We start from the raw sequence: 27,363 nt of genomic DNA, 5'->3' as shown, positions 1-27,363 counted from the left end.
AAGTTCCAAATATAATAATTGATTAACCAAAATATCTCTCATATACTAAATATCTTAATAAAATATCAATTGGTAATAAAGAAACTTAAGTCTGATTCCTAGGTCCATAGACTTTCATGAATTAGGTTGGATTCTGAACAATCAGGATGATACACGCCTTGAGCATCAGTATCTGAAGCGTAAAGGTCGCAAAAAGAAATCTTGATTTTGCATAGATCATCGATTTAGACTAGGGGTGGGCAAAAAATCTAATTTTCTTAATCCAATCCACTTTTGCTCCAATCCAATCCATTTATAATCCATTTTATTAAAAATCAAATCCATTTATAATCCATTTTATTAAAAATCAAATCCATTTATAATCCATTTTATTAAAAATCTAATCCATTTAAAATCCATTTAATGGATCTGGATTTCAATCTAATCTACATTTTATATATTTTATGGATTGGATATCCATATTATAAATCAAGATTTTTAAATATGGATAATCCAAAAAATCCAATCTAAAATTTCAATTTGAATTTTTAGTTGGGTTAGACTAAAGGTTGAGATGGACTATGCTAAATTCAGACTAGGACGGGCCTTGCTCGACGACCTATACGGATCGGGCAGGCCCGACGACCATAAGAGGTTGGATGACCTATACGGATCGAGCCCAACGATCCGGAAAATTTGAGTGAGCCCGATGAACCGAACAAGGCAGGTAAGCCTGAAAATCCGAACGGGCCAAGCGGGCTGGAAGACCCGAACGGGCCAAGCAGGCCTGATGACCTGAATGGCTCAAGCGAGCTCGAAGAACCGAACGGGTCAGGCAGGCCCGAAGACCCGAACAGGTTAGCGGGCCCGATGACCCGAACGAGTCAGGCAGGCTCGAAGAATCGAACGGGTAAGGCGGGCCTGAAGACCCAAACGGGTCAAGCAAACACGAAGACCCAAAAGGGTCACGCGGACCCGAAGACCCGAACGGACCAGGTAGGACCAATGACGAAAACAGGTCAGGCTGCCCAAAGACCAGAACGGGTCAGGAAAGCCCAAAGACCCGGATGAGCCCGATGACCCGAACGGGCCCGACGACCCGAACGAGCCCGAAGACCCGGATGGGCCCGACGACCCGAACGGGCTCGACGACCCGTACGGGTCTATCGACCTACATGGGCCTTACGACCCGGATGGGCATGACGACACGAACGGGTCGGACGACCCGGATGGGCCGAACGATCCGGGCGATCCGGACGGACCTGACGATTCAAATGACCCAGATGGGCCCGACGACCCAGACGAGCTTGACGACCTACACGGGCCTTACGACCTAGATGGCACAACGACACGAACGATGCGTCGACCCGGATGGGTCCTACGACCCAGACGGCCTCGACGTCTTGGACGGGGCCTACGACCCATACGGGCCCGACGACCCAAACGGGCTTGACGACCCGGACATGATCGACGACCTGGATGGGCCCGACAACTCGGACGAGCCTGACGACGTTGACATACCCAACGACCTAAACGAGCCCCACGACTCGAACCTGTATGACTACCCGATTGGGCCTGACTGTTTGGACGGGTCTATCCGGGTTGTCCGGCCCGTTCACGTCGTCGAGCTTGTTCGTGTTGTCGGACCCGTCTGGGTCGTCGGTCTCATCCGGGTCATCTAGGTCATCCGGGCCTTAATGACACAAGTTTTAAAAAATTCAATTTAAAGTTCTTTTATAAAAAATGGATTCTGGATTTTGAACTTGATCTAAATATTTGGATTGGATTAAAATCTTGATCTAAATATTTGGATCTGGATTTAAAAAGAATCCAAACTACTTTTGCTGAAGAAATGAATTTGGGTCAAAAATTTAATCCAATTATTTGGATATAAAATGGACGTGGATTGGATCATTAAAAATCTAATCCATGCCCACCCCTAATTTAGAAGGCTCTTTACCGCTTCTAAACTGAACTTGTGTCGTCAGCTATTCACCTTCCCGTATGAATTATTTATGTGGTTTATTTAATGAATTATTTATTATCAATTAATAATCATTTATTATCAGTTAATAATTTATGTGGTTTATTTAATGAGGTATTGAATGCTTACTTCACAAGAATAACGGGCAAATTACAAACCTAATCAAGTAGCAACGTTAATATTAAGACATCTTAAATTCATGGTCATATACCAAAAATCATAAATTTTGTAATATTTTTTCATTCGTGTTAATATGAGATATCATAAATTTGATATTAGAGCCCACATATAAGACTGTATAAATATAACTCTTCTGCCAGTAAATTTGGAACAAAATATTATCAAAATAAAGTCTTATAAGAATTTTAACAGTACCTTTATATTAGAGGGAAAAAGAATACAATATTCTAAAAATTGTGTGCATATTATTAGAGTATATACTATATACTTACATACATCCATATTTTGATATGAAAAGTTTGGTACGAACTTATAAAATATTGAGATATATAATAATGAAATATCTAAATATAAGAGATAATGTAATAAATCTTATATTGAAAAGACAGTTTATCTTATATAAACTTTGATATCAATATTTACAAGTTGAAAATTTCTCTTAATTATCATCGAATCAGATAAATCAAAACTAATTTAGTATTATTCATCATTTGACGCATTTTACAACATGATCGATTGACGATTGTACGTGAACGAATAAAAAACAACCATCAAATGACTTTATATTATTAACTTTTTTTAAAAATAAGGTCAACAAATTATTTATGCAATAATTTTTCTTTTTCAATTGTGAATTTAAACGAAATATGAAATTAAATTAGTATAAATTTAAATGAATATATATAATATTTACAAAATATAAAAAAGTAAAATTAAAAACTCATATCAAAATAACTTATTATCTAAATTTGTTTTCTCATATAAAGCATGAGAATTACAAATTAAAAAAAAAAAAAACTATAAGAACTTAGGTTACCGACTAAAAAGCTGATGGTTTAAGATAAACTGTATATACGTCACTTGTTTTATTTGTTTTTGTAAATAGTGATTATTTTTGGCATATTTAATAAAGTATCAAATTCTTTCGATATGTTTTTGACAAAAATCTTATTATATGCTAAAGAAATAAGTACTCAAGATTACTCACGTAAAATTCAAAATTTCAAAAAATAATTCCTATATTTATTTACTTTTTTCAACCAACTATCCAATATATTCTTTTTAACTTTTCACATTTTCTAATCAAACTTTACAAATGGAGCTTTTTCAAAACGTTTTTGACAGTGATATTGGAACCCTTTTTTCCTTTTTTTTTTATCTTTTCTCAATCTTTTTAACTTTTGTATATGGATTGGGTAATCCTTTTGACTTTTTTTATTTGATTTGTTATTGTTGTTTCAGAAGAAAAAACGAAAAAAAAAATTGTCAATATCAAATTTTTTTATATTATTATAATTATTTTTAAGTTAAATTACTCTTTTGGTAATTCTAGTTGTTATAAAATTTCAGTTTGTTCCTTAAATTGTTCGTTGTCTCAATTTGGTTCTCACTTCCTTAAAAATGACTCAATTTGGTCCTCACCGTTAATTTGAAACTGTCAATTTTTGATTTTTTTGAATTTTTTGAATTTTTTTAAAATTTTTTTGATTTTTTTTTGAATATTTTAAAAATCATGTGGTGTATTACAATTAATTAATTAGAAAATATGTATTAGCAACTGTCAACATTAAATTAAAAGTATCTATATAAACTAATTAATAAATTTTTTATTTAATAATTTTTCATTTTTTATGTAATGAGTAGAAGTTTTTGTCAGCATTAAAGGTATCAATATAAATTAATTAAGAACTATTTATTATCATATATTAATTTTATATTGTTTATTTAAAAAATTATATGTTATTTCCTTTTAATTGTCATATTTTAAAAATCATGTGGTGTATTACAATTAAATAATTAAAAAATATGTATTAGCAAGAGTCAACTTTAAATTAAAAGTATCTATGTAAACTAATTCATAATTTTTTATTAATACTTTTTCATTTTTCATTTAATGAAGTAAAAGTTTTTGTCAGCATTAAAGGTATCAATATAAATTAATTAAGAATTATTTATTATCATATATTAATTTTTTATTTTTTATTTAATGAGTTATTGAATGAAATTAGATAATAAAGATTTTAAAATTCATTTCAAAGAAAAGAATACATAATCAATCACATATATAAAATTGGTATTCTTTTTGTTGATATTAGAAGCCAATTCATATATTTTAATTTCTAAGATCAATAATAAATATATAATTAATTTTTAAAATAATTATTAAATATAAAATTAAAAAAACTATAAAAAAAGTTTTTAAAATAAGAGTTTAAGATAATTATTTTTAGAATAATAGTTCAAAATAAATTATTTATAAAATAATTAATTTTTAAATGATTAAGAATAAAACAATGTAAGGAAAAAATATCTTATTTATATATTGTTATAGATAATAATAAATAATCAGTATCTCTTACCTTTTATATATATATATATATATATATATATATATATATATATATATATATATATATATATATATATATATTTATATATATTCACATTATTTCTTTAAAATAGTCATTACTTTAAAAAAGAATAATTATATTTTCATTTTCATTATTTAAATAACTATTAATTTAAATTTAATTATTTTAAAATTAAAATAATTATTTTACATTTTATCCTTTTAAATTACATTTTATTTAAATAGTAATATGCTTCCATATAATTTTGACTTAAAATCAACTTTTAATACTTTTACACAAAAAATAAAATTTACTAAGTCTCTTATGATAAAATTATTTTCAAGTATGAAGGAACTTTCTTGTTAATCGATCATATAGTGCTACACTATCATACATGTAGTATACAAATTAAAATAAAATGAATGGAATTCTCCTTGTAAGTATCATTTACCATTAATGAGAATATAAAGAAAATAAGAAGATAAAGGCTTGAAAAAACTCATTGCGGATATATTACTCAAAATTTATGTTTATTTGTGTATTACAATAACATAATATTATTTCTAATAACCTTATTTCGACACATTCTTCAAATAATTATAACCTCACATGACACTTTTGTAAGCAAGAATTCACCTCATGGAACACATGATCACGGTCACCTGACAAATAAAAAGGTAATCATTAAAACGATGCTTAAACGTAATAATAAATTTGGTATTGAGAGATAATAATGTTTTATTTTGAAAAAAAAGATATTTGAATAAAATTGAAATAAATAGAATAGGGATTAAATTAAAATAAATAAATATATGTGCATACTAAATTGAAACAAATACACATATGTAAGGATTAAATTGAAATCAAGATAATAACATTTGGAATGTACTTTGCCATATGGCGATATCTTGTCACGTGGTACTGACAATGTCACGTGTCACACAAAGAATTTGACATGTGACATTTTTTTTAAATTCAAAAGTATTAAAAAATTAAAAAAATCAAAGGCCAATACGTGACACGCCGTTAACTGCATTAATATTTTTTTTTTCTGAAAAGGACCTAATTGAAATACTTTTTTAAAAATTAGGACGAAATTGAAACTTTTTTAAGAAACGGGTACAAAAAACTTCTGAATGAAAGCGACTACTATTTGACTAATTAAACCTTTTATTTATCATATGACAAGTAAAAAGAGAAAAGTAAAAAATTGAAAAACTCATAATTACTTAAACATAGTTATTGAGTCAACGACAATTTAAAAATACACCACAATAATTATTTTTAAATAAAATAAATTCTATATTGAAAATAAAAATAAAAAATCACATTAATAAATCCCTATGAAAAAAAAAAAACTTATTAAACCTAAATTAAATATTAATAATAAATAAAAGAAATTAATGTTATAAGAAATTGAATACCTATATTGTTGGGAGTAAATTTGGTGGCAATGCAGCTATTAAAACAATCATCGTATAGAGTGGGAGGAGAACCACGTTTGCATTTGTCCATGCAAATAGCATAACAAATTGGATATGCAAGGTTAGCAAATACACAACCAGGAGCACATTTTGCAGAACATGATTTTTTTTCAGGTGTAGTGCCAATGGCTTGTGTGCAACCCAAAATAACCATCATCATAATCATAACTCCAATAATCTTCATCTTTTATTATTTGTTATCACTTTTCTCGTTGTCTCTACAACCAATCTTAGAATTTTGTATAGTTCTCTAAAATCTGGTTGTGTTTCAAGGAAAATAAATACCAATTTATAGAAGAAAAATACAATCAAATGAATTTAAGTATTCTCTAGTCAATGATATTATTAAATTTTTTTGAGTAAATTTGGTCAACTTGTTTTAAAATTCCAATAAATTTAATTGTTTATTTTTCCTGATATGTCTCTATTATATAATTATATAATAATTATTTGTTTTGCTACTAAAGAAAGAATTTAAAATTACAGTTATGGAATGAAATTACATAATAAATATTTTAAAATACATTTTAAAGAAGAATACATAAACAATCAAAAATAAAATTAGTATTTTTTTACCGCTAAACATAATCGTTTGTATGTATTTTGAAGTAGTTATATTTTTACTTTGATTTTATATGAATGATGTGAAATGAGATAATAATGATTCCTAAGGTGAAAATGCTACTATTTTGATGATGTCCGGAGTATGTTGACTTCAAGATTTAAAGTGAGAATATCCTTACTTTATTAAGTATTGGACTCGTGTAAAGAAAAATATTTAAAATGAGACTTAAAGGGGGTTCTTATAGGCAAATTTGGCATTGAGGATCAAATCTAAGATACTTGGTAGAGGAAGTGGACCTATCATGAGATAACTATAACCATTGAGAGGTAAGGGGAGAATATGATAGGTGTAGTATCTTAGATTTTACTCAATATACCAAATCTTATGAATGTCGTGTCTAATGTATGATTGTGTATGAAAGAGCCATAAGGACCTTTATGTTTGTGATATTCTTTGAACTTTAATTATGGAATGTGATATTTGGATTAGCAATAAGATGCTTGATTTGCAAACGATTAATACTTTAAAATAGTAAGTATGATTTAAATTACTCTAGTTTACATCGTTGTTTGTTGTGTTGTGGTTTGTGCACATGTAATGATCATATGTTATATATGAGTAGATAATAATGTACGTGAGAGAGTTGTGAAGCAATAGGACTACAATAAATATTCGCTCAAGTCCGCATTTTGATCTTAAGAGTTTGATGCAGATTCAATTGGGATGCGAACTTATGAAATTTTAAGAGTCATCTTACAATTAGGAATATTAGGTATCATATAATATAATCAGAGTATGAAATATTAGATATAAGAGATATGTTACATGAGGAGGAACTTGTTATTTTATTTGATTAGAATATAAAGTCAAATGACTTGACGTGATTCTTCTCGGACAATAAAATTACCAAATTATTGATCTGAGAATTTTTCGTTTCTAAATGCGGATATAGACAGTATGTTAAATGAGTGCGAACTTAAGCAAATGTTTATTGTACTGATGGCCTTCCGAGAAAGTAATTATTGTTTATGTACATAATTTTTGTATTGTATATATCTTCCTAGTTGATGAAGTATTATTTATCTTTCAAAAGTTTTGTTTTTTTTTTCATGAAATATTTGTAAATATATTTTATATATTTATAGGCTGATTTATGCTTTTTATTAACTATGTAATGTTTTAAATTAGTAAGGTGAACCTACTAAATTAGGGTGTAACATGTTCCAACTAATTACAACAAAGTTATTTTTTAATCTATTGGATCAATTTCATATGATATTTCTTTTAATTATCATATTTTAAGAAGAATATTGTGTATTACAATTTATTATTTTTAAAACGTGTATTAGTGAAGGTAAAAGTATAATATCAATAAAAAAATTAAGATGAATTGATATTCTATTTACATTTATATTTAAACATTAACATTCAACTATTAAAGAGACACGAAAGAAAAAAAAGATTTTTTTAGTCAAAATAAAAATATTTTTACTTGGACAAAAATAAACTATGCACTTCCATGGATTCTCACCCTACCCATCCACACATAGCCACACCAATCCACACATATACAACACACACACACACAAAGCCATTCACACCACACACATTGCCCCACACACTCACCTCAAGCACACTTACACACCAACCTCCCACAGTCACACCCATATCCAAACATGTACAAATATTCACACATGTCCACACTCACACGCGCGCACACACACATATATTTATACATGTACACACTCAATCTATCTGATATGACATGTTATTATATATTGGGTGAAGAACGTATAATATTGTATATTGTCCTATACAGTAAAAGCATTTTCTCTCTATAAACAACATTATATTTACTTCGGTCCAGACTATTTATACTCATTACTTTGTTTAGTATTTTATTCTATATTTTTATGAGTATTATTATTTGTTATTTGACTTTATAAATACTTTGTTTTATTCGATAAAGATGGCCTTAAAATTAGAAAAGTAAAATAACGGAACATTAATATCTCATTAAATGAACAAATAAAAGTATATTAATAATTAATTGTTAGTTAATTTATATTTAACATTTGATAAGAATATAAAGAAAATAAGAGAAGAAAGGTTTTTGGAGAAATAAGGAGGAAAAATCAGGATAACACATACTTAAGTGTATTTTATAATCATGTAATATTATTTATAACAATCTAATTCTGAGATACACATGGTTTAAAGTCTTATACTTTGTCATGACATTTTTGTAAGCAAGAGTTTAAAACATTCCCTGTAGCACGATCACCTAATACAAAAAAAAAGTTAATTATTAAAAGGATACAAAAAATAAAATAAATTTAATTATGAATAAAAATATAAAAAATAAAAATAAAAATGAATGGCAGAAGAAAAGTGAATACCAGTATCAGATTTGATGGAGAAGCAAGTATTAACGCATTGATGGATGGCACTGGAAGGAGGAAGACGACCACTCTTACATTCATCCATACAAGTAGAATAACACACTGGAAATGCAAACATAGATGGTGCACAAATTTTATCACATCTCGCCTCACATGAATCGTTGGCTTCTGTGAAACCCAACAAAATCATCATCACAATTGCAACTGCAATACTTTTCATCACTTTTCTCTCCATCTCCAAAACCTCTAGCTTACTGTTTCGTAGAGGTGTTAAGTCTTGTTTTGTGTTTCAAGAAAAAAAGAATACCAATTTATAGAAAAAAATATGCAAGTATATGGAATTAAATAATGAAGTTAAATGTTTTCTGGTCAATGGTATCAGTCAAATGTTACCTGGTTAATGGTATCAGTCAAATCAAATTAATACTTATTCATATTGTTATTAATTATTAAATAATTTTAAAATATTAAATTTTAACAATATTTTAATTATTATTGATGAGTATATACACAAATTAATATAGTAATAATATTAATTATATATATTATTATTTTTTAAGAGTATTTTAATTAATATTAATTATTACATATGTTTATATATAATTAATATTAGTTATTAATACTTAATAGTAATTATTATTTTACGTATTATTAAATTATTAAATATGATATACTAATATATTAATTATTATATTTTTAACAGTATTTTAATTATATATATATATATATATATATATATATATATATATATATATAAAACTTAGTTTTTTGAATTTAAATTTTATTTTTATCACGAATCATAAATTTGAATCAATTTTATTATTATAGAAATAAAGAGGGATGTAAAGGTAAAACTTTTAAGAATCTATGCAAATCTTCACAGTTTTAAGAGATGAGATTTTGATATTATCCGATAAATTTATTACTGCATTCAATCACAAATTATTTTTATTGAATACAAAATCAATTTCATATCCATCTTTTCAATATTTTTATCACGAATCATAAATTTGAATCAGTTTTATTATTATAGAAATAAAAAGGGATATAAAGGTAAAATTTTTAAGAATCTATGCAAATCTTCACAGTTTTAAGAGATGAGATTTTGATATTATCCGATAAATTTATTACTGCATTCAATCACAAATCATCTTTATTGAACACAAAATCAATTTCATATCCATCTTTCCAAATTAGCTGATTTGTTGAATCTCTTCAAATATATTATTTAAACAACTATTTGACTGATATAAATTAAAAAAAATAAAAATATATATAATTATTCTAAGTTTTGGGTTATTTCTTTAGTGACAATTTTTTAAAGGTTAACATGATTGTTACAAAAAAAGTCATATGAAATAAATAACATGATAAGTAACACATTATTATCATTTTACATTTCAATGAATTCTGAATTTAGCAACCATATTTGGTGAGAAATAAAATTCTAACTACATGGGAGTTAGAGAATAAAAGACTTAAGAGGTAATTCTCAAATATCCGAGTATCGAGAATGGTTTAAATGTAAATAAAAGTCTCACATTGGGTAAAATAGATAAAATTAAATATTATATAAAAATGAAAGGCATGTAATACCACCGTTGCCTTAAGATTTTAGGATAAAAATAATATTAAATACCTTATACATTTTAATTTCTCATTTTCCCTTTTTCATCCAATTTTGTTCTGAGTTATGTAATTACAAATTTAATAGTCTGTGTTGCTTTACAACTGTTTTCAAGTGTTCGCAGGTTTGCTCCTTGACCTAACCTACATTCTAAACGATAATATACATGTTTGAGCTTTGATGTGTGTTTTTTTGGTTAAGTTATTATTGTATAACCTCATAGTGTAGTGGCTTAAACACATTATAAAACTTGGATGTCAAAATAACCAACCAAAATCCTCAATCAGCACCCATAATCAATCAAGCCCTATTGCCTCTACCTATACCGTCAAAACAGTTCTTTAGTTTTAGTTTCTTTTAGGCGTGTATATATGACTAGCTTTTCTCCTTTTTCGTAAACAGTAGAAAGTTTTTATCTCAAAATAGTACCAGTTTGGTTTTACTGCTTTTGCTTCCATGTGCATATCATTCGTCACTTCCGCTGGATCAATTACGTCTCTAATAATGAGAATCAGGTTCTTTAAGATTGGATGAGTGTTTGCCTATGTTGTTGTGACTTCGTGCTGGCCAAAACTTATATACTTGTATTATAGAATTAGGGAGTTGTAGAAGAATTTCGAGCTTCACATGGTTTTATGCCATGTTGATGCTTCAGGAACTTATTCAAACTTCTATAGCATCTACTTTAATTTATGTTTTCAAATTATCTATTTAGAAATTTAGCCTATGAAATCTCAATTTAGTCTAGCCTATGAAATGGGAAATGAAGTTGAGGGTTGTATTTAGCTCAAGCTTTGGAATACTGCAACAGTAAAGGAAAGACATTTTACCATGATCTTAATGCTTATAGAAATTTGTGTGTTTACTTCATCTTCTAACCTTTTTTTGTGCTTTTTTCATTATGTTTTGACAACTTATGTGGTACCATTTGTGTACAGGATGACAACACTAGACTCTCTTGTTTTGGACTCATAAAAAATAGTAGGGATGACAAAAGCTACAATACAAATATAGCAACCTTGACCCTTCTTCTGGTAGAGTAGCACTTGGAGTGCACATTTCAGCTTTTGACAAACAGAACATTTTAAAATTGTATTATTTGATGTTAAAATTGTAATGCACAATTTTTAATAGTTTAATAGAGTTTTACTTTAATTAGTTATTAAATTATTACTGCACTGGACTTGGATAAAACTTTTGTACACTAAACTATTTTGAAATTGATGTAACCCAGTGAGATTTTTTAATTTCTTTTATCATGAATATAACAAAAAAATAATCATATGAAACAATAGCATAGTAAGTAACACAATTATCATTTTACATGTCACTGAATTTGGCAACAATATTTGGTGAGAAATACAATTCTAGGTGGAAGTTAGAGAATAAAAGGCTCCCCTGTTCAGAAGCAATTCGCAGATATCATGGTGTCCCCAAATTTTGGCCATGTACAAAGGTGTAGCACCCCTCTTATTCACAACATTAAGGTTCACACCCTTCTCAACCAACACTTGCACCGTTCCTACATCGCCGCTCTCCACCGCCATGTGCAAGGGCACGTGACCTTCTTCATCTTCACATTCCAAGTCCAAACCTGCTAATTCAATAAGCACCGTCATCACATCCTTGTGCCCTTTAAAAGCCGCAGCATGAAGCGCCGTCAAACCGTATTGATCATGATACTTCACACTTCCACCACCTTTTCGCAACAACAGTGCCTTCACTTCATTCGCCTCTCCGTTCCTCGAAGCTTCAAATATTGCTTCTCCCAGCTCCACCACTTCTTTCTGAACACAAGAAAAAAAAATGAAAAAAAGCATTTTTAAGTGATGGGCCAATTATTTGGGTTGGGCTTGGCCTCTTCACTTACATTTGTGTTGGCATTTTCTGCCACGTGTACTTCATCGGTGGCGTTGGGGCTGGGGACTATTCTCAAGCCGGCTTCCAGGAGGAGGTGAACCATGTCGTCCGGCTTCAGCAGCTTTGTGGCGGCGCCGAGGAGCGATTCGGCTTCGGCCGGTGACAAATCCGCGAGCATGGAACGCTGTCGTTTGAGCAGGTTTCTAACGGCGTCCAAGTCTCCGCGCGTGACGGCATCGTTAAGGAGGAGGGGCCCCACGAAGGCCACCTTGAGTTTGATGTCCCGAGTTTTGAATCCGTAGGGGCAAGAGGCGAACCACGAGTTGATGGACTCGGGGTGAGTGGACCCGGACGAGTTCGCGGGGAACTCGGCGGTTTTCACGAGGAAGCGGTCGGAGGGGGAGCGAGGGAAGGAGCGAGGGAGATGGGACTGCGGCTTAAGGATGACTTTGAAGGTGGCGAAGGATAAAGGGGGAATGAGTCCACTCGGTGGGTTGACCAGAAACTTTTTCGGCGATGAGGTTTGGATCTTGAAGGCCACCGGTGCGGTTGGGTTTAGAGAGCGAAGCCGCACCGTGGCTCGGCATTTGCAGTTGAGTGCGAACTCTATGCGCACCTCTGCGGGCTCGCACACTTCCACCAGAGCCTCCTCCATCTACCAAAGCTCGATTCGATTCTCTCTGCGGGATTGGGATTGGGCTTGGTGGGTGAACGTGAAGTGTAGATGAGCACTGAAAGTGAGAGTCACGTGACACTGTGTTGTAAACCTAACGTCCCTCAAGGCGCGTGTCCAATTTCCATTTTACATGGTTTTCACCTTTTTCTAACGAATTCACCATCAATGGATAAAAATGAGAAAAATCGTTGATCATGTGGAGCCCACTCTAACAGGAAGAGTGAGGGAGCTAAACAACGTGCTACAGTACCTCTCCATTGACACGTGTTATAGTCACGCTTTGTTTGCTACATTCGTAGTGTTTGTTACTTGCTTGATGCGTTACATTACTACACACTGCATTTTGGCGGGTAGAAAGTGTTGCAAGGCGAAGCGAGCGCATAGTTTTGAGTCTCTTTTGCGAGGTTTACTTTCTAATTCTTCTTTCTATGCGTTTTTTAATTTGAGATAAACCGAGTTTTTTCTACTTTGGTGATACAGTTATGTATGTACATACAGATAGTTGAATTTCTCTTGAAGATGTTTTACTCTCACCAGCTTCTTGCTCGGAAGGCTCCTCTTGGCCAAATATGGTAACTCCGTTTCCATGTATTTCATTTTTGGGCTTCATGTTTCTGCTCTCTGTTTTCTGTTACTTCATCAACGATTCTAATTTTAGTCATCATGCTTGTCCATTTCTTTATTTATGTTTTCTGTTATAAAACATGCTTGTCCATAGTAGTGCGACGTTTCTATATCTATTCTCTGTAAAAATGTGATCATACAAAACTAGTTACGTCGTCGTTGATTTACGAATATTTTTGTTGCTGAGTTTTTTTTTTTTTTTTTTTCTGTTCATTTAAGTGATTCTGGATTTCAATTTTGTTTAACATCAGCGTTTTGTTTCTAAAATGAAAAATAAAAATATTAGTCGCTTTTTCTCACCGGTTCTTCATGAAGGATGGCTGCCACTATGCACGCAAAGATAAACCGAAGAAAGCTGGACAAGCTTAACATCATTAAGATCTGGTAATGGTTACTTGCGCGCTTATTTTGGTGTAGCCTAGAGTTATATACATTGCCAACTAAAGGAGCTGATATATTGTCTTCTTGTTTCTTGTACTTGTTTTATAGCGAAGAGATTCTGAACCCATCTGTTCCTATGGCTCTTAGACTTTCTGGAATTCTCATGGGTGCTCTCTCTTTCTCTCTCTCGTTGCTATCTTCAGCTTCAATTTCTATTTCAGTTAATGGGTAGAAATGTAGCATATCTCCGCGCCTCTGCTTAATTGTTGTTGCGTTTTTATCAGGAGGAGTGGTGATTGTGTATGAGAGAAAAGTGAAGCTCCTTTATGGTAAACTTTGAATCGCTGTTCTCATGATTAATGTAACATTAAAATGTTGAAAGTCCATTTTCATTGCACAACGATTTTATCAGAATTCTCTACTTTTTGTTTATAATTTTATCTTCCTTTTTTTCTCGCAGATGACGTGACCCGTTTTCTGGTACGAAGCTGAACTTTGACATTTACTGAGAATTCAGTTTTTTTTTTCTTTTTTATATTTTTTCCCTATGGGTACAAGGTTGAGATAAACGAAGCATGGAAAGTCAAGACTGCCCCTGATCCTACATTGCTCCCCAAGGCAAAATCCAAGGCCAAGTTAGTCACATTTGTATGCTCTGTTATTCAAGTTATCCGTAATATACTTCCTTTCAGATAAATATGTGACTCAGTGAGTAATTTCATTATTTTTTTCAAAGATTTAAGGAAAATATATACTTAAATGGGTTGTCTATACATCATTAATCAATATTTAACTCACCTATGCTCTAAAGTAACTCCTTTTCTCTTTGACAGGAAAGAGGCTGTTACTCTGCCAGGAATCCGTGAGACGAACGTGGCAGATATTGAACAGTCCCTTCAGTTTTCCAACACAGGCACCACAACGGGATTCCAACATAACGCCTATTTCACTATGGTATACGTATCTGGTCTCACTGCATGGAATTAGAATGGGAAAGACCTAATCAATAAAATTGTTCGTCAATTAGGTTGAGCTAATCCAAACCCTTGCTTATTGCAGCGACTTGATAGTGTGGATGAACCCTTCATTAGTAATGGAGCAAGAGAGGACCAAGATCCATCTGAATTTCTCCATCAAGGTTTTCGTCCTTGGATTTGCAAAACATATATATGTATAGTTCATGCAAGTGTCAATTTGCTCACTCTTATCATTCTCAGCTGACGTGGAGAATATTACCTTATTTGAACGCTTTGAAACATTCCAAGCTAATGCGGATCCATACAATCGCTTTGAGAGGTTTTTAGTTTCAATCATCTTTATTTTGTATTGTAGTCTTTAGTTTCTAGCGACAATCCATTTATTTTTTGGATGATTGTGGCAGGTTTGATATTGAAGGAGATGAGGAAACACTGGTAAATGTAACTTCAGGAGATCAAATTCCAACTGCGCTTATACCCTCCCCACCTCATCAAGATGAGCCTACCAGAGGTGATTAGGATAACAATCATTTGTCTGTATGTAAACATGAAAGCTTTAAATAATGTTATAGAAAATTATATATTTACGACTAGGTACCAATAATTTTTTTAGTTAAAAAATTGCAACTATGAAGTAGTTTTGGCTGTTACTCTAATGTTATTTTAATTTTTAACATTTTCCCTTTTTAATTATTGGTAGACTTTCCCAACACCTTAACTGCGTTTTTTATTTTTTAATTTCTCAGCATTTCCCTAGTCGGTACTCTACGCATGTAGCTTATGGCACTGGGTTTTTGATGGAAGAATAATGTAACATCTAGACCAAATTGGGCCATCACCTGGTCTTAGAAGCTTGAATAGTTGAGTTTTCCGTATTGAGTTAGGCTACAATTTGAAGTGTACTATAGCTTAAGGATTGTGGAGGAGTAATGGAGTGTCAGATTACTAGTGTTGTACAGGAATAATGGAGTTTCTGTACTGAATTGTATATAATACAACTTGTGTATCTCTCAACGTCCTGTTTTACTTTTCCTACCAGAGAGGAGGTTTAGTCTTGACAAATGACTATGGAAGATAAGCAATTGTCATTTTTAGTTGGTGGCGTGTAGGTAAAAATTTATTTTGGTATTATAAGTTGACTTGTAAAAGGACATCTTTCGCATAGAAACTGAAGTCTTATTATGGAAATTTAGTGATCATGGGATTACATTTCAGCTATATTACCATTTATTGTGAAGATAATATAAGGTATAGTTTTTCCCTTATGAGTCAGTCAAATATTAAAAGTAGAAATAACTAAACACTGTCAATATAAAAATTAAAAAAGAAAGAATGAAATTTGTTTGCTGACATATAACTTCTGCAGCTGATATGTTTGAAGACCTTCATCCTGAACAACAGGACATTCGGCAACCTGATGAAGCCATGCCACCCAGACAGGTTGACTACTATTTAAAACTACAATGACCGTTACAACTGATGAGAAAAGAAATGACTAAACTTAGAAGTGCAATGCAACAGGAACCTAGAAGGCGAGGACCAAATAAAAGGAAAAGAGGACAACGCTTGCATATCGAAATGGATTATGAGCAAACCATTATTCCTGTGCACATATATCAACACTGGCTTCAGAACGCTTCTGACATTGTCTCGCGAAGGGGAAGAAAGAAACAGGTTTTGTTTCTTCCATTTGTTGTTTTCCATATTTGATATTTTAGGGAACCAGACAATTTTTTAAGGAAAGATGAATGAAGAGTCCAATATCATAAAAAATAAGAAAAATAATAAAAGTGAAGCAGATAAAAGTTGAAATCCAATAATATGTTCAATAAAATACTTCCACTATAAACACTATCTTCTCTCTGTTGCAGCAAACTAATGTTTTGTCTTCAACAAAGATAGCCAACCTCATGAAGCTGCCACCTGTTGCGCTCAGTGGTGATTTATTTACAGCTGAAAATAACGATATATATTATCCAGCACCTATTCTTGACTTATGGATTAAGAGCATTCAACCACCCCACGATTCACCTTCAGGTCAGCATAGAGTCTCTCTCTGGGATGTCCGGGGAGGGGGCGATTTAAAATGGTATTAGTTGATCGTAAGAAGCTAGCCAACCTTTATATGGAACTTAGCAGAAAGTAACAAACTCAATTTTATGCAGAAAGGATTTCAGCCCACCATCCTCCAGAACCATCATTTTCATCCCCTCCAGGAGTACACAGTGGAGATTTCATGCAATTTGTTAGTCTTAAACTCCATCTTTTGGTTTGCTTTTCTTCATTTTAGGAGGATATGTAGCTTATTTCTGATAAAATTTCCAAATGTGAAGCCTTCTGAAGATTTTGACAGTAGGCTAGACAACCAGGCACCTCCAGTAGAGAAGCAGAGGAAAAATGTCCTCATGGATGAACTGACGGCTAGCCTTTTGAGAGGGCATGACTCTACTCCGCATGTCTCATCTGTGAAAGCCGGTAATTTTCATTGATTTGTTTATTGGATCTTTCAATTCTCTAATGGACGTCCATGTGTAAGAAAACACGACATAATTGTTCTTGGATATGTTTTTGTAGGAGACAGTGCACATTCCTTTCCAAGACCAGCGTCTGAACATGGTCCTGCCTCACTTTCAGACTTTGATTCCGGGAGGTAGTTGGTTCAATTTATAACCTACCAAATATTGTTCAATAACTCATTATAGTTTCAAATGTCCATTTCACCTTGATATCTAAAGGACAAAAAGATATTATAGTTCTGCACATGTTGAGTAAAATTTGTTGTAGTCTGATGCTTCAGAAATATTAACAGATTCAAAAATAAAAGGTATTCTTCATCAGCAAACAGCAGTGGAGGCCTTGAACCACTAGTAGAAGACGTAAATTTCAAGTTAGCTAGGCTGTATGAAGATGGTCCCACACCTGATCAAGGTATATTACTTGTTAAGGCTTTTTCTAACATTGGACGAGGACCACCTGTAATGGAATATTCTTTATTCACTTATCACACACATCAGTCTCACAAGTTCCTTTTCAGAACTCCTCGTGGAAACAGGACCCACTCAAACTCAAGTAAACATCAATCATCCCAGTGACAAGATAACCGATTCCATCCAAGCGTATGAATCTCTTTAATTAATTATTAATCATAATTACATTTACAGAAGTAGTTTTGGATAATAATAATGCATATTCCTTGTATTTGAACAGACAGATGAAGGCACACTTTGACACTCCTGGAGCTCCTCCCGTTGAATCCCTCCATAATCTAGCTGCTGGAATGACACGGACATCAGCGGCACAACTTTTCTATCAAATTTGTGGTATTTATTCTTTAGTTCCTTTATCTATCCTATATTTAAAATTGGTTAAAATAAGTTTAAATTAACAATTTTTATTTTAAGCATTTAATCTTTTAAAAAAAAATATTTATATAACAAATAAATAAAAATTGATTTATGTATTCGATATTATCTCCGTTAATTCTGTTCCACAGATGTTTGTATGTTTGTTAAATACAAATAGTGTAATATGATCTTTCTAGTGTTGAGATAATATACATTACGACTTTTATGTTTATTAATAGTATATAAGGATGATGTTTGACTCTCATGATAAAAAGGACTAAAAGAGAAATTTAAAAATATTTTAATAATTAATTAGAAAAGTTAATATAATAGTTCTGGCAAAACTACAAAATAAATATTATTTAAAGATTTCATCAAAATCTTATAAATTTTTAGATTATCATATATGAAAAAAAACTTTATGAAATGCTCAAAATAAGAAATTGTCATATATTAATTTAAATCTTTAAATTAATATTTTAATGTTATATTCACTACTTTACACCGTCATTCAAGTATAACGTATGACATTTAAAATGATTATCGTAAACTTTAGAAAAAGCATAATATAACTATTTATGATCGGATAATAGTATAAATATATTTTACAATGTCAATAGACTTTTTTCTTTTCCTCTTGAAACAACGGAAAACATTATCAAAACTCAAACTTTACTTTCTTTTTTCAAATAAATATTCTAAACTTTAATTATTTTTTAAAATTTATTATCAAAAAATTTATCTTTTACAAATAGGCATATTGTATTTAACTTTTTCTAATTTATCCTTACAGTTTATTGTTTTTAGAAATAGACACCTAAATTTTTAATTTTTTTCAAAAGGTATTATTTTTTATGAATAGTTTTTCTTAAAAAGGATTAAAGAATCGTTGATTTTAATCTAAAAGAATTAACTTCGATATCTTAGAAAATAATTATTTATAAAAAGTTAAAAAAGTTTAAAGATTAACTAGGATAACATTAAAACTTCATTTCTCTATTTAAAAATACTAAAGTTTAAGAATAAGTTATAATAAAATTAAGTTTCAATATATTTATTTGTAGTAAAACAAAGTTTAAGTATAAATTAAGATAAAATTAATGTTTAAGGTTTCTATTTATTAAAAAGATTGAAGGATTAAAGTATTTTTCCTAGAATATTCATTCAAGTTATAATAATGCCTAATTTAATTCTTTCATGCATAGTTCTTGCTTCCCGCGATGCCTTGAAAGTGGAGCAAAAGGTGCCCTATGGAGAGATTCTCTTCTCTAGAGGATTAAAAATGTGATGAAGTTTTGGTTCCCCCTCAGTTATCTATATTCTTGTAATTTGCTTCTTCTCCTTTGAACTCTTATTACTAATGCAGCTTGTGCTCTTTATCAGCAAGCTGTATTGAAGTTTAATTTAGTGTGCAATCATTAGTTTCTTTTGCTAGGATTACAAACAAGTTCTTCATTCCTATCCTCACTTTTCTTCTAAATTTTCTCATGATTGCCAGTGCGGTTATCATCACTTCCAAGTTATTTGAAAATTATTTTATCAATTAGAATATTGTTTAAACAAAATACGTTTATTTGATGAAATAGGTTATTGATAGATTGAGACAATTTTTATATACTTGTTATTTATAAGAGGGATGTACCGTAGCGGTTACCCAATTTTATATCTTTATTAAACTCATTTAAACTTAACATATCTTGATCAGATTGTTTTGGCTTGAGTTAGCTACATTTATGTTTTGAATTTCTTTTAAGTATTTGAAATATGGAATAATTTAAGGCATCTGTTATATTAGAAATAAAATTAGAAAAAATGTACAATAATTTTAATATAAATCAATCTACTTAATCATATGTAAAGGAAACTGGATTGACTATATTCTATTTTATTCCGTTATAATTGGTAAGTCGATAGTAGGAGGATTTGTTTAAAATTATATAGATTTTAAATATGTCACATATCATACATTTCATCCATAATTATTCTGCAATCACTCCTTACAATTACAAAAAATGTCACACTATTAGTTTAAAACATGAAACTAAATGTTTAATTATTTTAATTGAATGGAGTCGCTTGCGTATTTCTTAAAAATTGCGAAAAAGTAATTTGGGTTAGACTATCTCACTTCTGAACAATCTATGGTGAAGCTACTCGGATAAATCATATTGATCCACTTTCAATATTATCTTAGTTATATAAAATCACTTTAAATTTGTGGATGGTAAATCTTCTCTATTAAAACCAACACATTAATATACTTAAAACTCGTATTCCATGTTAACTCGTCAACCAAATGACTTTTCTAAAATACCATGGTGAACGTTAGTGGTAGCTTCTGGCCTAAAATCTACGCCATCTATTTCCAATAATATGATTTATAAGATTTATCATATTTGAAGAAAGAATAAAATCATTCAAAATATTTATAAGGAATTCTTTAAATTTATATATACGTGTGTATATGTATATCAATAAGTATAATACTTACCGCAATACGCATGAGATAGATTTGATCCGTAAATATATACGCCCACAAATTTTTCCATCCCTTTTCAACTTATACTATAACTACTACGGTAGTATTTTAAGATTCTTTTAATTTTCCTAACATTTCAGGTTTCACGTGTGAAAGCATTGTGGAAAACTGAAGATTTAAAAACCTTGACAATATAATAAAAAAGAAAGGAAGGCACATGCAGCTGTAGGTAGGGTTATGATTATGCAGGAACAATGATGATGCATCATGGATAACACCAACCATTAATAACCCTTTTTCCATTTATAACCCCCACACTCTCAACGTTTCTTCTCCTTTGCGCAGTACCCTCTCACTCATCTTCACTACCCCCAAAACCCTTTTCCCTTTTCCTAATAACTTCTCATGTGGCCACCGTGGCTTAATTCACCCAACCGGTTCCGCAACGCTCCACCGCCGTCACCGTCGCCCTCGTCATCGCCCTCGCATTCTCGATCTCGCTCATTAAGCTTTTCTTGCTCGTCTTTCAAAGACATTCAGAGCCTCCTCCAAGAAAAGCCCGAATCCAGCCCCGCCGCCCCCAAATCTCCGTCTCTATTCCGCCGCGTCCGGATCTCCACCGCCGTACTTCGTGCCTTGGGTGCCTCGCGCGCTACCGTCCCCGCTGCTCTCCCGCCGGGCCTTGACCAAGGCGTCGTCGTCTACTTCACCAGCCTCCGCGTTGTCCGCCGCACTTTCGACGACTGCCGTGCTGTCCGATCCATCCTCCGCGGCCTCCGCGTCGCCGTCGACGAGCGCGACGTCTCCATCGATGACCGCTTCCGCGACGAACTTCACGCAGTTCTCGGCCGCCGCAGCAACCTCGCCCTGCCACGCGTCTTCGTCGGCGGCGTCTACATCGGCGGCGCCGACGACGTCCGTCAACTTCACGAGAGCGGCGAGCTCCACCGCCTCATCGAACGGCTCCCGCGCTCGAATCAGAACGCTTGCGACTGCTGCGGAGGTTTCAGATTCGTAGTGTGCGATGAGTGCAACGGAAGTCACAAAATCTTCACCGAAAAAAACGGATTTCGAAGCTGTCCGTCTTGCAATCCCAACGGCTTGATTCGGTGCCCTTCTTGCTTCTTCGTGCACCCGCGCCACACCAAATAACTTACTTCATCGGTTAGTTACTGCTCACAGTTCACAGACAACTCACGGAAGAAATTAAATTAATAATTTATGTTTATAAATAATGACTTTCTCACTTGCATTTCATCAATGCGACTACATTACATATATTAATTGAAATCGTGTACTCTGAGGATCTACAAATCTGAATAGGGTTACGGCATTATTAACTGTTAATTAATTATTAATAATATTTTGATATTATTATATGGTTTTAAAGCTCATTATATAGGTTTGATTTGTTGTAATGGCACACTTCAACACTAATTATTCACATTGTGCTTGTCATGCGGAGTCATGTACCGAGTGACAGCACACAATAGTATCTGTGAGAAGTTTCGTTAAGCATGACACCAAATGATCTGAAATTGTTTGTTTGAAATTGTTTGTGTCTGGTGGTGGATGATGCCAAATTTGCTTCAAAGGGTCGAAACTGTTATCAGAGTTTGCGATTCAGTTTTTGTTCTTGTTCATACACAATTATCATTAGGTAGGTCGTGGAGAATTGTCTTGGGAGGTGGGAACCGCGTGTGTTGGACCTCGTTTAGGGTCTGGCCCATTTTCCATTTCCCTGTTTTTTTGGAGTACTGATTTGATCGCTTGGCCCACTTCTTTTATAGTGCAAATTTCTTCATGCTCAATCCTCATCTTTTATCACGTTGACATGACCCCAGCTTGTCTCATGATCTATATTGTTTTTGTCTTTATAATATAAGGACGAACTATGAACAAAAAACGTTTTTTTAAGAACTGAAATTATATTTTGAAGCGTATTCGTGACTTGTGGGATTCATTGTGCACCTTACATCAGAATAAAAGTGGGTGGGAAGTTAGGAACTAGGATGGCCATTGACTATGTTAATCCAAAACCCTCCTTAGAAGAAAAGTACGTTTGGTGCCATGGCCGTTCTCAGGAAATTGTCATATGTTTATTTTATTCAGTGTCCTAATTTTTCTCCGATTTTAGATTTTGTTTTTCACAATGAAATGAGGAACCACAAGATATCTACCGTTATATGCAAAATTTAACTCTTACTGCTTCTCTTACTAACCCGATCTCAACGCTATATTTTAGGTTAACTTTTGAGATCCAAAACTTTTGTAATGTGCCTTGTTAGCTATAGCGTAAGATATGAAGCGTGCGAGAGTAATTAACGCAATAAAATTCTGTTTCCAAATCTGTATACTCTATTCACAACGTGGAATTGGAAAGCCCAAATATGCCTCAATCTCCACACCTCATGCCAACTTCTCACATAATCCAAATAATATTCTTTTCATTATTATAGCTCATCTCAGCTGGAAAGATATCGTTGATCAAGAAATTAAAGTTCTAGTTAAAAAGTAACGCTTGGGAACTTGCTTCTTGCACCCTTAACAGGCATGCCAGGATCTTTAAATATGTTTTCAGATCAAAAGTTAAACTTAGTGGGTCTCTAGATCTTAATGCTGAAACTTGTTCCTTGCACTCTAATATGCATATTTATTTTCACTATTATCTTCCATCACTAATCCATATCCTTTCTGTAGTTTTTTAATTCTTGTCACATGATTCATCAGCTCTCTAGTTTTTTAATTCATTCAACACCTAAAGTCTTAAATTGCCAGCTTAGTCTCTTCACTAGTTCTTGGGAACTGAAATACTCTCAATAACTTGGTAACTTTCATCTGTCCCAGTCGCAACTAGACATTTCTACCCTTAGCCAAGTGTTAATTGCAAGTTGAGGAGCACATCAACGTTACATTTGTGGGTTTATTGTAGTTTCTCACTCTTCCTTGTGCAGTCTTTTTCATAATGTGTAACTATTCTATCTCATGGTGGACAAAGAAACTACTCTCTTGCTCCAATGCCAATGTTCTTTATTAACAGATGAAATTTCAATTTGAAGATCGTTGTGTTTCAATCCTGCACTGTACTGCGACAATGTCATTGTCCTTTACATGTGCATTAGCCTAGTTTTTCCTACCGCAATATTGAACTGGATTATCTTTTTGTACACCAATATGCTGCATTTTTCGATTCCACCCCACATAGCTTGGTGACGTTCCCCCCTAAGGATGCCCTCGTGCATTTTTATTACAGAGCAAATAAGGAAACCCAAAGTAGGTGCAAAATATCAATGGAGAGTCTTTGAATATTAAAAGGAATTAAATGCTAGAAAATTGACTAGATTATTAAATATAACAATAAAGGGAAATTTTCAGCAAAATGCCTATTAAAAAATGATTTTGCGAATCTATGTACCATATGCATAGAATTAGATATCTTAAATGTATTTTTAATGGACCAAAATCTTAATATATGACAAATATTTAGGTGATATTCTATTATAATTAATATTGATTTTAATTTGGTGGTGTCCATCCCATTCTCAATATATTACTTTTTTCCTTAAATTCTTCACCATTCCATTTACTCCCCTACCCACTTTTCTTTCTTTGTTTTTTTTTTCATATTCCTCTTCAAATAAAATATCACAATAATTCTTTAAAAATTATCAATAACTTAACTTTTCCATCAATTTCCATTTTCGAAAGGCCAAATCTTACGATATTGATATTCGTGTAAATATAAGCTTCATGAAGTGAAACAAAAAGGTCTTAAAATGTTAAATTTAATAATATTAAATTTGAAAAAAGTTATTGTATTAATCATTATTGAAAAATAAAGTCGTGATGTAATATCTTATCAGTTGTTTTAATTACCCTCACTATTTTAAATGTTAACTTGCTGAAAAATATTTAAATAATAGAAAATCCAAAGAGCGACAGTTAATTATAATATTTTTTTTATTATGAATATTACTATTTACATAATTTATCACTAATTTATCAGATCTTAAATGTTAGTTATGCAATATATATAGTATGAATACAATATGCATATAATTCTTCTCTTATCACGAATAAAATCAAACAACTCATTGCATCCTTTTATATAAGATATTTGTTTGTGATGAAAGTGTGAAGTAGAGGATGATGGAGCAGGCAAAAAGAAGAAAATGTGAAGCTGGAAAGAATGAGAAAAATGATTGGTGGGGGAAAAGGAGCACGTATGGGAAGTTTTTGGAAGAGAAGGAATGAGAAGAGGAAAGGAAGATGCAATGAACACAAAAAATATTGATTATGAAGTTGGTTTTTTTCTTTTTTTGTAAATAATATTGTTTTCTGACGGTCCTTTAGTTTTTTTTTTTCTTTAGATTTAAATGTTTTTCTGATCGGTGTTTGTTGTAGTTTGTTGGAAAAGGATTCTTTACTCACCTTTTGGTAAGATGATTGTGTGGTATTTTTCTTCATTGATCAGATATGGTGCCAACTGTGGCAGATTTATATGTAGCTGAATCTTCTTTAATTTTGTTAAAATTATTACAAATATTTGAAAAAAATATATTTTATCTCTTAACTTTATATATTTTTTCTTCTAGTTTTTTTCTCTCTTAATTTTTTACTTTAACTCTGAAAAGTTATTTAAGATCTATATAATTTTTAATTATCATTACTGACTTGGAATCTTAAATCTTTCTATAAATGCAACAAAATACCAATGAAAATAGACATCGACAGTTCAGTAGATGATGCAACTGACTGACGCAACAAAGAGTTTTGATATTGAAATTATTAATTACAATGATATCAAATAGTTATAAATTTCACATATTTTAAGCGAACAAAGTTATCCGAATGCTTTTATTTAAGCAATGGTTAATTCTTTTTAAAAGATGAAACAAAATTAAATTATACTATTTAACAATATACTCATTTATCTTCTCTTTTTTCTTTTTCAAACATGACTGTTTCTTTTAAAATGAATTTTTATATACGAAAGAAAATTCGATTTTAATGTTCATGTTTCAATGTTTTTCATAATTTATTATTTCATATGTTAATGATGTAACTATATAATTATTTAATTTATTTAATGTAATTTTTATATACTTATTAAATTTAATTGTCTAAATATTATTTAATGTATTACATATTGTTTGAGCTTTTCAATTATTACATTATATTATTATTTATTATCATTATTATGATGATGGTAGGGGATAACACTATTTTTTGTAACTTTAAATTTTAAATATTTGTGAGTTACTTAGGTCTTATTTGTTGCCTTTCATTTCTAATATTTCTTTAAGGTTGTGTTTGTTTAGGGTGATGATGTGCAAAATTTATTTGGATGAACTAATTTGATGGGATTTGTGACAAATTTGAAGGTGCGGAGCTTTTTTTTTTTATCTCCCTCTCATGAGTGAATAGATTAAAGAAGAAAATCACGTGACCTATACTTAAAATTCAATTTAGTCAATTCATATATTTATAAAGTAAAATTAAAATGTTCATCTATACTTCACTAAACATTGTTATAAGTTTGAAATTAAATCGTCAATCTATATGATTGATAGAAAAATAAATTAAGCATCCAAACTATTTAAACAATATTGGAAAACATTTAATCTTTAAAACTACCAAATTATAAATCTAAATAATTAGAAGTAATATATAATTATAATAGAAGTTATGAAAAAATAGCAAAAAAATAACAAAAGGTCGTTGGGGTGGATTGCAAATTAACACAGCCCACTTAAATTCAATTAAAGTCAAATGAAATTGAATGAATTTGACATAATTTAAAAAAAATTAAATGTGAATTGGAATATCTCACAGATCATAACATATCTTGACATCTTTAATTCTTATAGTTTTGTAAACTTATTTTTAATGATTTTGGTAAAGAAAGGCTGTGTCGGGTCTTTAAAGGGAGAAGTTCATAAGAGAGATACAATACCAATGACACTACTCTCAACCCAAAATTTTAAAGCAATAAGTTTATTATTCTTCATCCTTTTATAATGTTTTATTTTCTATTTTTACTCGATGTGGACTTATACTCACACTTAGATTCCCAACATTTTAAATTTATTTAGTCATAATTAATTTCATTTTTAATATGCATGTTAGTACAAGTTTCAATTTTAGTCATACAAAAGTTAGATATATAAGTTATATGTATACTTATATGAAGGTTAAATATGTTTTTAGTCCATTAACTGTAAGTAAAAATTGAAATTAATCTCTCTTTGAAATTTTGGTCCAATTTAGTTCTTCAACTTTACAAATACGTGTATTTAATCCTTTTAAGCAATTATTTTTTAAGTTGATTTGATGTTTCAAACGCGTTTCATGATAGCATTTGAGTTGTTTACACCATTTACCATTTTTGATATATTTTCGCTTCAATATTAGTTCAGAACCACATTTGAAAAGTCAAATAAACTCAAC

At 31.3% G+C, this 27,363-nt stretch overlaps 3 protein-coding genes and 1 long non-coding RNA gene across 4 annotated transcripts; 2 read left to right on the top strand and 2 right to left on the bottom strand.

The window, feature by feature from the left end:
- Positions 1-8,699: 8,699 nt before the first annotated feature.
- LOC114193136 lies at positions 8,700-9,224 on the bottom strand. Its single transcript, XR_003606227.1, has 2 exons — positions 8,943-9,224; positions 8,700-8,827 (listed from the first exon to the last, which is right to left on the bottom strand). It is a non-coding gene; the product is annotated as an uncharacterized LOC114193136 (long non-coding RNA).
- Positions 9,225-11,869: 2,645 nt separating this feature from the next.
- On the bottom strand, positions 11,870-13,254 carry LOC114193420 (ankyrin repeat, PH and SEC7 domain containing protein secG-like). Its single transcript, XM_028083210.1, has 2 exons — positions 12,443-13,254; positions 11,870-12,359 (listed from the first exon to the last, which is right to left on the bottom strand). The coding sequence occupies exons 1-2, from the start codon at positions 13,085-13,087 to the stop codon at positions 11,940-11,942; spliced, it is 1,065 nt and encodes a 354-aa protein (XP_027939011.1). The 5' UTR covers positions 13,088-13,254; the 3' UTR covers positions 11,870-11,939.
- Positions 13,255-13,392: 138 nt separating this feature from the next.
- On the top strand, positions 13,393-19,948 carry LOC114193419 (sister chromatid cohesion 1 protein 1). Its single transcript, XM_028083209.1, has 21 exons — positions 13,393-13,512; positions 13,607-13,680; positions 14,048-14,116; positions 14,222-14,280; positions 14,398-14,442; positions 14,574-14,593; positions 14,672-14,748; positions 14,947-15,067; positions 15,173-15,251; positions 15,331-15,409; positions 15,495-15,601; positions 16,457-16,530; positions 16,612-16,764; positions 16,962-17,127; positions 17,256-17,335; positions 17,424-17,565; positions 17,665-17,740; positions 17,900-18,018; positions 18,125-18,206; positions 18,298-18,410; positions 19,640-19,948. Exons 2-21 carry the CDS (start codon positions 13,628-13,630, stop codon positions 19,720-19,722), a joined length of 1,797 nt encoding a protein of 598 aa, XP_027939010.1. The 5' UTR covers positions 13,393-13,512; positions 13,607-13,627; the 3' UTR covers positions 19,723-19,948.
- Positions 19,949-21,247: 1,299 nt separating this feature from the next.
- Positions 21,248-22,302, top strand: LOC114193579 (uncharacterized protein At3g28850-like). Its single transcript, XM_028083436.1, has one exon. It carries the CDS (start codon positions 21,319-21,321, stop codon positions 22,063-22,065), a length of 747 nt encoding a protein of 248 aa, XP_027939237.1. The 5' UTR covers positions 21,248-21,318; the 3' UTR covers positions 22,066-22,302.
- Positions 22,303-27,363: the final 5,061 nt, after the last annotated feature.

The sequence above is a fragment of the Vigna unguiculata genome, chromosome 8 (assembly GCF_004118075.2).
Source record: "Vigna unguiculata cultivar IT97K-499-35 chromosome 8, ASM411807v1, whole genome shotgun sequence".
Lineage (NCBI taxonomy): Eukaryota > Viridiplantae > Streptophyta > Magnoliopsida > Fabales > Fabaceae > Vigna > Vigna unguiculata.
This window is presented reverse-complemented; position numbering and strand designations above follow the sequence as displayed.

Coding starts and splice junctions, on each gene's coding strand:
- LOC114193419 (XM_028083209.1), top strand. CDS start 13,628: ATGTTTTACTCTCACCAGCTTCTTGCTCGGAAGGCTCCTCTTGGCCAA. Junction 14,749..14,946: donor AAGGCAAAATCCAAGGCCAA/GTTAGTCACATT, acceptor TCTCTTTGACAG/GAAAGAGGCTGTTACTCTGC. Junction 17,128..17,255: donor ACCCCACGATTCACCTTCAG/GTCAGCATAGAG, acceptor AATTTTATGCAG/AAAGGATTTCAGCCCACCAT.
- LOC114193420 (XM_028083210.1), bottom strand. CDS start 13,087: ATGGAGGAGGCTCTGGTGGAAGTGTGCGAGCCCGCAGAGGTGCGCATA. Junction 12,360..12,442: donor CAGAAAATGCCAACACAAAT/GTAAGTGAAGAG, acceptor TCTTGTGTTCAG/AAAGAAGTGGTGGAGCTGGG.
- LOC114193579 (XM_028083436.1), top strand. CDS start 21,319: ATGTGGCCACCGTGGCTTAATTCACCCAACCGGTTCCGCAACGCTCCA.